This window comes from Jaculus jaculus, chromosome 18 (assembly GCF_020740685.1).
Source record: "Jaculus jaculus isolate mJacJac1 chromosome 18, mJacJac1.mat.Y.cur, whole genome shotgun sequence".
Lineage (NCBI taxonomy): Eukaryota > Metazoa > Chordata > Mammalia > Rodentia > Dipodidae > Jaculus > Jaculus jaculus.
Genome location: NC_059119.1, coordinates 20,139,894 through 20,150,593, shown reverse-complemented (window position 1 = coordinate 20,150,593; position 10,700 = coordinate 20,139,894). Strand labels below are relative to the sequence as shown.

Below are 10,700 nucleotides of genomic sequence, written 5' to 3'. Positions count from 1 at the left end.
TTAAAGCTTTATTTTATTTTGAAAGAATGGGTGCAGATAGAGAGAATAGGCACACCAGGGCCTTCGGCCACTGCAAACAAACTCCAGACATATGCGCCACCTTGTGCATCTGGCCTATGTGGGTACTGGGGAATCGAACTTGGGTCCTTAGGCGTCACAGGTAAGCGTCTTAACTGCTAAGCCATCTCTCCAGCCCAGTAAATTTAAAAATAAGTAATATAAACTGTTGGACTGCACAAGCAAATACATTACTATTGGGGTCAGATCCTGCTCCTCAGATGAAATCCTTTCACAGTCCCAGTGTGTATGAGCGGGCATGGGACGTGGGTGTCCACAGCCAACGCTCTTGAGAACACAGAGCGAACTCTGACTTCATGGAAACTCCATGACTCCAAAGGACCCAACCCAACCATGACATGACAGTGACCAGGCCCACCTGTGATCTCACATAACCTGACTCAGGAAATTTCATGTGTAACAATTTCATTAGTCACTTCGGCAGATAAATTCCTTCCCTGAGAATTACCTGTTTTACCCCCACTCAACTGGCCATGGCCTTGGCTACCTAAGGGAGCTCTTAATCCCAGTCCGCCCCAACTCTGTCCACCCTGGGAACTCAGCCATACCTAGAATTCCACAAAGCAGTGGCCCATCAAGAACAGTAAAGCCCATCTATAACTTGAGGTGACTGTCCCACCCTGTCCTAAGGCCCCAAGGCATGGGAAGTGTCATCACCTTGTCACTTCCAAGTGCCTGCTACAAGAGCCAGAGAGGCATAGTGCTATTTGCCTGACAAGGGTTACACCCGATCCTACCACAGCCATGCTGGAGTTCTTGTTTTCCCTTCTTCAAGGTAGGCTCTCACTCTAGCTCAGGCTGACCTGGAATTCGCTACGTAGTCTCAGGGTGGCCTCGAGCTCACAATGGTCCTCCTGCCTCTGCCACCCAAATGCTGGGATTAAAGGCATGCGCCACCACGCCCAGCAGCAATATGGGTTTTATGCACACTTTATGTTTATGCAACTGAGGGAAACTGAGTCAGGTAACTGAGGGGCAGAGCAGGTATTCAGACAGAGCATGGTGCCACACATAAGGTATAAAAACTGGCTCCAGCTGGATGTGGTGGCACATGTCTCTATTATCAGCACTCAGGAAGCTGAGGCCAGCCTACCCTTAACCAAAATTAAATAAGCCAGGCATGGTGGTGCACGCCTTTAATCCCAGCACTCGGGAGGCAGAGGTAGGATTGCGGTGAATTTGCGGCCACCCTGAGACTACATAATGAGTTCTAGGTCAGCCTGGGCTAGAATAAGAACCTACCTCAAAAAAACAAAATAGGGGGCTAGAGAGATGGCTTAGCGGTTAAGCGTTTGCCTGTGAAGCCTAAGGACCTCGGTTCGAGGCTCGGTTCCCCAAGACCCACGTTAGCCAGATGGACAAGGGGGCACACGCATCTGGAGTTCGTTTGCAGTGGCTGGAAGCCCTGGCGCGCCCATTCTCTCTCTCTCTCTCTCTCTCTGTTGCTCTCAAATAAATAAATAAAAATTAAAAAAAAAACACCAAATTAGGGCTAGAGAGATGGCTCAGCGATTAAGGCATTTGCCTATGAAGACTATGGACCCAGGATCGATTCTCCAGGTCCCACATAAGCCAGGTGCACATGTTGGCAGAGGCCCTGGGGTGTCCATTCCCTCTCTCTCCCCCTCTGTCTTAAATAAATAAAAATAAAACCTTAAGAAAACCAAAATTAATTAATTCAAGTACTTAAGATATTGACTTCCTGAAGACATCAGTTTTACAGAAAATAGGATTTATTATTACATTTAAGATAAACAAACGAATATTCCAGAAATCTTTTACATACATCATCAGTAGATTCGGTTTATTCAACACTCAGTAAAGCAAGCCTGCCAGGACTCTTTCCTCTGGAGTACAGCGCGTACAGGCTATTTTCAGAAGTTTTCGACGCAGGAATTCACATTGAGCAGGCCCAGATCACAGATACGCTCCCTGGTCCAAGGGCCTTCTACCTGACAAGACTCCCCTCAGAAAAAAGGAGGAAAAAAAAAAAAAACCCCGCAGCACGCATGATTCACAGTAACCAGCAGGAAAGACGTTGGCACCAGGCACTTTCACAAAGGCCCTGAGTTGTGTTTCAAGAGACAGGCTCTGGGGCTCGGAGGCCTGTGCTGACGCAGATCACATCACAGCATGGCATAATCAGTGTCACAGCTTCTTCATGGGATCTTATTAAATTATTGCAACCAGGAAGACATTAAACAGTCAATGCTGTCCCCCCACCCCTCCCCAGTTATGGTCAAGGAGAAAGACAAATCTTCCCAGGATGCCAACAGATCACCATTGCCAATGTCCACGGCCCATGGGAATGAGGGCTGTGCACTCAGTCACCAGGAATGCCTGCCAAGGGTGTACGGTAGTGTCCACAATGGACGCCCAGAAACGGGGTCCAGAGGGAGGGTGGACACCAGTGTGCGGCCTGCTGGGTCTCGGTGGAGAAGCAAGGTCTGGAGCGACCTTCCTCATTTGGGTGGGAAAATGATCACCGGAGGGGACAGCTGCGCTCAGAGCCCCTGGGTCCGCCGGCACACAGGTGGCGGCTCTTGTCCCAGCGCCCTGGCTCTGGGTTAGCTCAGCTGGCCACAGTCGGTGATGACAATCTTCTTGGAGGGTTTCCCACTCTTGGAGCCGAACGATTCTATTTTCTTCACGACATCCATGCCCTCTTTGACGTGGCCGAAGACGACGTGCTTGCCGTCCAGCCTGTGGGGAGGCGTGAGCCAGGTGAACAAACAGGCACAAGGGCAGTCCAAGGTCACCCAGCAACCAGGCCGCTCGATGATGGGATTATTTCCCAAAACTACCAATGCTGAAGAGCCTGACTGAGCCTTAATGAGCTCCCCCAGTGTGACCTAGAGGATGTCCGGCTCCCTCGCTGGCCCTGCCACTCACCCTAAATCCTAGTGAGCTCCCCCGCCTGCCCACATTCTGACCACAGAGATGACGGGTGCAGAGTTGCCCTGAAGTCTGTGCAAAAGGGAACTAACTCCGTTTGCAGCCAGGAGCTATGAAGTGAGGGCCAAGGTGACAGATGCAAGGAACTCCGCGTCAAGAGTTCCAAGAACGCGAAAGGCTCAGCTCCAGAGACGCCAAGCACACAGCCAGGAAAGAACTGCAGGGCCCATTAAGGGCGCCACGAAGGGAGCAGAGAACTGTATCCTTTAGTGGCAATTTTTGTTCATTCATTCATTTATTTATTTATTTGAGAGTGACAGACACAGAAAGAAAGACAGATAGAGGGAGAGAGAGAGAATGGGCGAGCCAGGGCTTCCAGCCACTGCAAATGAACTTCAGACGCGTGCGCCCCCTTGTGCATCTGGCTAACGTGGGACCTGGGGAACCGAGCCTCGAACCGGAGTCCTTAGGCTTCACAGGCAAGCGCTTAACCGCTAAGCCATCTCTCCAGCCCCTTTAGTGGCAATTTTACTGGGAAAAGGACATCTCTGGACAGGTGGGTCTGTGGGAAAAGGGGGGTTGCAAGGGCCCGGGAGCCACCTGCAGGCGCACCAAGCAGAGGCTGGCCATCGGCACCGAAGGGAAGCCTCAGTATGGCAAGGCCTCAGGAACAATCTACACTGTCCCTCGGCCCTTCGGCTAACACACACACACACACACACACACACACACACACACACACACACAGTGTGTCTCTCACATGAACACAGTGCCCCCACCAGCCCCGAGCTGAAGGTCTAGCCACACAGCACCCATGAACTTCTTCCAGTTGCAAGGCTGCTCCTGGCTCCCAGACAGCCTGGAGTGCATGCCTACTCACCAGTCTGTCTTGATGGTGCAAATGAAGAACTGGGAGCCGTTGGTGTTGGGGCCCGCGTTGGCCATGGACAGGACACCTACAAGACCAGCAGAGGTGAGTCACGCCGCCCCAGGGGCGTCCACTTGGAGGAGCAGATGGCTCGAACTCTATCAAGCAAACCTAAGTCTGGGAATCCTGGGCAGAAAGGCGACCAGGGGGGACACCTCGTCCCGAGCCCATCGGTCTTCACAATCTGCTAGGCTGTGATGGGGTGCCCGAGGAACAAAAGCGCTCAGGGAAACTTCGTAATGCAGCAAAGTGAGGACCCTCACAACCCGTGTCTAGACTTGCGCACGCTCCAGCTGGGGTCTCATGGACATTTCTCTGGGGTTCTGCTAAAAGGCTCCCTCACCAAGTTCCCGGATGGAGTCTGTCTGTGTTTTATTTTTCGAGACAGTTTTGCCATCTAGCCTTGAACTTACAAAGCAGCCTAAGCTGGCCTCAAGCCTTGATTCTCCTGCCTCCGCCTCCCAAGGGCTGGGATTACAGGAAGTCTGCTTCTTGTATTTTATTTTTTTAAATATTTATTAATTTGAAGGGGGAAGAGGCAGAGAAAGATCGCACCAGAGCCTCTAGCCACTGCAAACCAACTCCAGACGCATGTGCTACCTTGTGCATCTGGCTTACATGGGTCCTGGGGAATCAAACCTGGGCCCTTAGGCTTCACAGGCAAGCGCCTTAATGCCTTAACCCCTAAGCCATCACTCCAGTCCATGCCTGCCTTTTTTGGGGGGATTTTCAAGGTAGTCTCACTCTAGTCCAGGCTGACCTGAAATTCACTACATAGTCTCAGGGTGGCCTCGAACTCATACTGATCCTCCTACCTCTGCCTCCCAGGTGCTGGGATTAAAGGCGTGCGCCACCTCCCGGCCATGTCTGCTTTTTAAACAGAGCTTGGAATAAGAAAGCTCCAGGAAAACCCAACAGGCCAGAAATGCTGAGATGACTCGGAGAGGGAGGGAAGAGGGGAAAGAGTGAGGGGGAGAAGGAAATGAGGGAGCCCCGAAGGGTGCTGGGCAAGAGTGTGGACTGCAGCCTACAAAGGCCTTAAGCTACAGAGAACTCCTGAGAAGGGCTAGCAGCCGCACACACCTGGCCCCACGTGTTTCAGGGTGAAGTTCTCGTCAGGAAAGCGGCTCCCGTAGATGGACTTGCCCCCAGTGCCATTGTGGTTGGTGAAGTCACCAGCCTGCACAGAGAGAACACCTTCTGAGAAGACGCACACAGAGCTGGTATAAAGGGCATGGGAGTCCTGTGAAGGAGCCCCCAACCCACCACAGGCCCCCCCAGGGGAAAGCCTCTGAGGCCAAGGAGCCACTAAACATCCAATAAAATAATAAGGAAAACAAAAACAAAACAAAATGTACAGATCTACTGCTGTGGTAACCACCCTGGTTTCTAAACACTTTACTTCTTGTCTAAGCAAGCTCTAAAGTTACCCAAAGGGGACCCATCCTCAGTCGTTTCTTAGTGACCCTGGAGTTTTCAACTCACAACTCTTGGAAAACAAGGAGGAGGTGACCAGAGCCCCATTTCCAAGTTGAGGCTGGGACCCAGGCCATCTCTCACACCCTGCCCAGAAGTCCACACAGGACACGACCCACTAGGACTGGCGTCCTTCCAAGGTCCACAGGGCCCAGTAGAACACCCAGGGAGTCTTTTGCTCACAAGAGCCCACGGCTAATCCCCAGCTGCTGTATATGGCCACACTGCAACCTTCCTGAGGCAGGAAGCTCGGGTGAGGGACACGACCTTCCCTGCCCAGCTGAAGGATCCCCAGATACCCACAGGGTGTCCCTACGCAGCCTCCCAACCACCCCGGGGCTGTCACTTCAAGTCACCGAGAGCTTTCCCAATCTGGAAATCCCTGATTCCAGACACCCATCAGCCCCAGGGGGAGCCTCTGTGGGAGAAAAGCCACAGGACCTGTCCCTGCCCGCCCCGCAGCCACAGCCCTGTCTATTCATCCCCGCCTGGGCCACGTTCACTGTGGATCCAGACACTGTCATGTGCCAGCAGGCTCCACCCCTACCCGCTGCCACTCACCACAGTGGGGCAGGGAAAGGTAGAAACACCTGGCAGAAAGGACGTCTGAGAGGCCAGGACATTTGTGTCCCTACCCCAAAGGCTCTTCTGGCCCCAGGGCATTAATTAATCCCTGATTCTCTAGTGGAGGGCAACCCCGAAACTGCCTCGAGAGGTTCTTACTGCAAACACCTGCGGGCACACTTGACAAAGCAATGAAGAACATGACGAAAGTTCATGTGCATTTGACTGAGAAGATGCCCTTCGCAAGAGAAGCAGCTTCAAGCCCAGACCTGTGCCCTTCCTCCTCTCTTCTCCTCTCTTAGGCCCAGTGCTCAGGGACAAGGTCAGAGGCTGTCCAGCTGTAGTGGCCCAGCAAAGCCTTAGGTCCATCCCACCAGTGGCCCTCTGTTCCATCCTGTTCACTGATGCTCCTCTATGAAGCCAAGGGCGGCTCCATGGCTGACCCTGTCACGGCAGAGACAATGGAGGCGCGGAGGCCCAGTTACCTGGCACATGAAGGCTGGGATCACCCTGTGGAAGGTGGAGCCTTTGTAGCCAAAGCCCTTCTCGCCAGTACACAGGGCCCTGAAGTTCTCTGGAGGAGGAGGGAGAGGCGGGGTCAGTATGCCTGGTCCTCACTCCAGAATCACGCCCACCAGCTTGCTCCCCTCCAGCTTCTCAGCTACGGAAAAAAGACCCTGCCCCTCCCGGGTGCACTCCGCAGGATTCACTGCGACCAGGAAAGAGTCACTTCCCTCTGCTGACCTCAGCACCCACACACTGTGACAAGAGTACAAGCCAAAGCCAGGGGCAGGGAGTTCAAGGGCTGTGTACCCAGCCCTGCCCCCCTTGGGCAGCAGGAGCAGGGAAACTGCCCTTGGGAATTTACAAGGGCCCTCCTCTGGCCAGGCAGGTGGGCACGACTGGCAGTGAGGCCCAGAGAGGGACAGAAGGATACCGCAGGACACCCGTGGCTAGGCTTCCAGCGACACTCCCACATGTTCATGGCTACGGAGCCCCACCTCCTCCCCTAAGCCCACTGGCTTTGCCCTCTGCGCTCCCACGCTGGCCCTTACCCGCTGTCTTTGGGACAACATCAGCTTTCAGCTGTGGGAGGGAAGAGAGAGAAGACAGTCAGTCTAGAGGTGGAGCCAGGAAAGGGCTCATTCACCATTCAGGACGAGAAAGAGGCACACGGCCATTTCATTTGTGAGTGGAGGCAGCTATCATTCATACGTAGCTGCTTCCGGAACCCAAGGCTGGGCCGAGGCAGACTTAAATTTCTTAATCTGTTAGACAAGGACCAGTGCCACCGTTACCCACTTCTGGGACAGAAGTGACAGCTGGAAGCTAAGTATGGGTTATGGGGTACCTACACTACACAGGAGCCAGTCCAAGGACCTCAATGCAGATGGGAAACTCAGGCCCAAGGTGGTATGGGGGGGGGCAGATAAAAAGACGTGTAGGGCTGGAGAGATGGCTTAGCGGTTAAGGTGTTTGCCTACAAAGCCAAAGAATCCCGGTTCGATTCTCCAGGACCCATGTAAGCCAGATGGATGCCCAAAGGGGCGCATGCATCTGGAATGCGTGTGCAGTAGCTGGAGACCTTGGTGTGCCCATTCTCTCCCTCTCTCTCTGCCTCTTTCTCTCTCTCAAATAAATAAATAAAACATATATATTTTTTAAAAAAAGGGTTTAGTTCCTCCTGTCTCTCAGTTTCAAGAATACCCTTTAGGGCTGGAGAGACGGCTTAGTGGTTAAGGTACTTGCCTGCAAAGCCAAAGGACTCAGGTTCGATTCCCCAGTACCCACTTAAGCCAGGTGCACAAGGTGGTGCATGTATCTGGAGTTCATCTGTAGCAGCTGAAGGCCCTGGTGTGCCCATTCTTTTATTGCCCCTCTCTCTCTTTCTCTCTCTCTCAAATAAATAAATAAAATAAATAAATAAATAAAAATAAATTTAAAAAGAATCCCTTTTAAGCCAAACAGAGGCAGGGAGAGTACAGTCTACATTCCATAAGAGGAAACTGAGGTCTAACAAGAAATACCAAGGGCCCCTTGAAACTAACCGTCCCTTTTATTCAAAGTAGGGCCTTCCCCTGCAACCGTTTCCTACTTTGTTTTTAAAAGGATCCATGGGACTGGATAGGAGACGGTGCTCAGTGTGGACTTCCAGAGGAATGGATGAGATTGGGCTCCCTGGACACAACAAGAGGGCCATCGCCACGTCTGTTTGGTGGCCGGCGCCTGAGGCTTGCCTGGCACGGTGCCCCAGAGGCGGGCCAGCCCCAACACCACCTTCCCGCTTCCATGGGGGGGGGGGGGCGGGTCCGGAGTGCTCTCCGTGTGTCATTCCAACCACCACCACCACGTGGACGCCTGGCCGGGACAGCCGCCCAAACCCGGGACCCCAACACCCACCTCGGAGCTCCGGGTCCAGCTTCGGACCCGGAGGACTTCGGGGTGCCCGGTCTGAGCCCGGGCAGGCGCGCGGGCCGCGAAGCCTTGACCTTGATTGACCTTTTGACACCTGCCCGCCCTCCCGTCTCCACACCTCCAAGGTTCCCAAGAAGGCTGGCGACAGACCAAGCCCCAGGCCATTTCTCAGAGGCGCGGGAGGGAAACTGAGGCACGGAGCCCGGAAGTGGAAAGCCCAAGGTCACCCAGCAAGCCAGGCACATCAGGCCTGCCCCGGATCGGATCGTTTCCCCCCCCCCACACCCCACAACGCCCAAGACAAGCCGGGTCGAGACCCGGGACCTCACCTCCAGCACCACGCGGCCGAGCGGCTGCCCGTCGGCGCCCACGTCCAAGTACACGAGCGGGTTCCGGGAGGAGGAGGAGGAGGAGGACGGGTCGCGGGCGCCGCCGTCGCTGCAGGCGCGCGTCGCCGACAGGAGGCCGGGCGTGCAGCGCGGGCGGGAGAGCGCACCGAGCAGGCGGGGACCGCAGCGCAGCGCCAGCATCGCGGGACGCCAACCGGGGAGGAGACGCGCGGGGGAACCACGGCCCGGACGGCCACGCGCGCGCCCAGGAAGCTATGCGGAGGCCGCGCGCCGCAGCCGCCTTTATTGGTCCGCTGGCTCCGAGGCCACGCCCCCTCCGCGTCCAGGCTCCGCCCCCCTCTGAGTGTGCGGGTGTGTCCACCGGCGCCCTCTGCCGGCTAAAGCGGAAAGCGCAGCCAGTTCCTGCAGCAGCCTCAGAGCGTGACATCCTTCCTTCCGATGGGTCTTTGACAGGACCACGTTCAAAAGAGGCCAAGCCCGGCGTGGTGGCGCACGCCTTCAACCCCAGCACTCGGGGAGGCAGAGGTAGGACGATCGCCATGAGTTCGAGGCCGCCCTGAGACTACGTAGTGAATTCTGGGTCAGCCTGGTCAAGAGTGAGACCCTACTTCAAAAAAAAAACAAGGAAAAAAAGAAAGAAAGAGAAAGAGGCCAGTTGCATTTCTGTGATTGTCTTAACAGACATGCTTTGTGTGTGTGTGGTATGTGTATGTGTGTTTGTGTGTGTGTGTGTGTGTGTGTGTGTGTGTGTGTGTGTGCACTTGTGGAGGCCGGAGGTCATTATCAGGGCTCCCTGTATTACGCTCCACCTTATTTATTGAGATAGGGGTTCTCACTGAACTCAGAGCTCACAGAGTTTGCTAGTCTACCTACCCAGCTTGCCCCAAGGATTCATCTGTCTCTGCATCCTGAGCACTAGGATTGCAGGTGCGTCGGTGCGTCGTCACACACATTTACGTGTGTTCTGGACATCTGAATTCGTACTTCTGTAGCAAGTATTTTACTGAACACATCATCTTCCCAGGCCCCCAGATATATTTGCAAAGGAAAAAATGCTAACAAATAAATATATATATATATGCACATATATGTGTGTGTGTGTGTGTGTATTGCTGGAGCGATGGCTTAGTGGTTAAGGCTCTTGCCTGCAAAGCCAAAGGACCCAGATTTGATTCCCCAGGACCTACATAAGCCAGATGCACAAGTTGATGCAAATTTCTGGAGTGCATTTGCAGTGGCTGGAGGCACCAGCATGCCCATTCTCTCTCTTTCTGCTCTTTCTCACTCTCAAATTAAAAAAAAATTTTTTTTTTTTTTGAAAGCGACAGACACAAAGAGAAAGACAGATAGAGGGAGAGAGAGAGAGAATGGGCGCGCCAGGGCTTCCAGCCTCTGCAAACGAACTCCAGACGCATGCGCCCCCTTGTGCATCTGGCTAACGTGGGACCTGGGGAACCGAGCCTCGAACCAGGGTCCTTAGGCTTCACAGGCAAGCGCTTAACCGCTAAGCCATTTCTCCAGCCCTCAAATAAAAATAATTTTAAAAATATGCACATCCATATATTTTCATTTAAATATAATGCAAAAGTCCACCTTTGCACCAGTTATATGTGTAAGACCCAGGCCAAATGGCCCCTGCCTCCCATTTCCCAGTAGACATCCACAGAGGCAGCTAAACAGAGTCAGAGAGAGGTGGGGATCTGAGGCAAGAGAGAGAAGGAATGGCAGCAGGAGGAAGCAGATAAGGAGAGCACTTCCCAAATCACCCACAAAGTGACCTCAAGCCGGATCCTGGCCTGCGCCTCTCTCTATTTGCTTCTAGAGACCAGACCATCTGCCAGTAACTGGAAATGCAGCCAGGCCCCTGCCAGCCGGGACAGACTTCTCCCCAGCCCCAGCCCCACAGACTGAGAGCCCTGACGCCCCACATACACGCCAGCCAGGCCGGACGCTTGCTAACTTCACACTCACCGGCACTCCCCTGGAACAGGCCT

The 10,700-nt window shown here is 53.9% G+C and overlaps 1 protein-coding gene across 1 annotated transcript; it reads right to left on the bottom strand.

The window, feature by feature from the left end:
• Nucleotides 1–1,789: 1,789 nt before the first annotated feature.
• Nucleotides 1,790–8,886, bottom strand: Ppif (peptidylprolyl isomerase F). The gene is made up of 6 exons (XM_004657994.3): nt 8,686–8,886; nt 6,997–7,027; nt 6,427–6,515; nt 4,985–5,081; nt 3,854–3,929; nt 1,790–2,781 (listed from the first exon to the last, which is right to left on the bottom strand). The coding sequence occupies exons 1-6, from the start codon at nt 8,884–8,886 to the stop codon at nt 2,646–2,648; spliced, it is 630 nt and encodes a 209-aa protein (XP_004658051.1). The 3' UTR covers nt 1,790–2,645.
• Nucleotides 8,887–10,700: the final 1,814 nt, after the last annotated feature.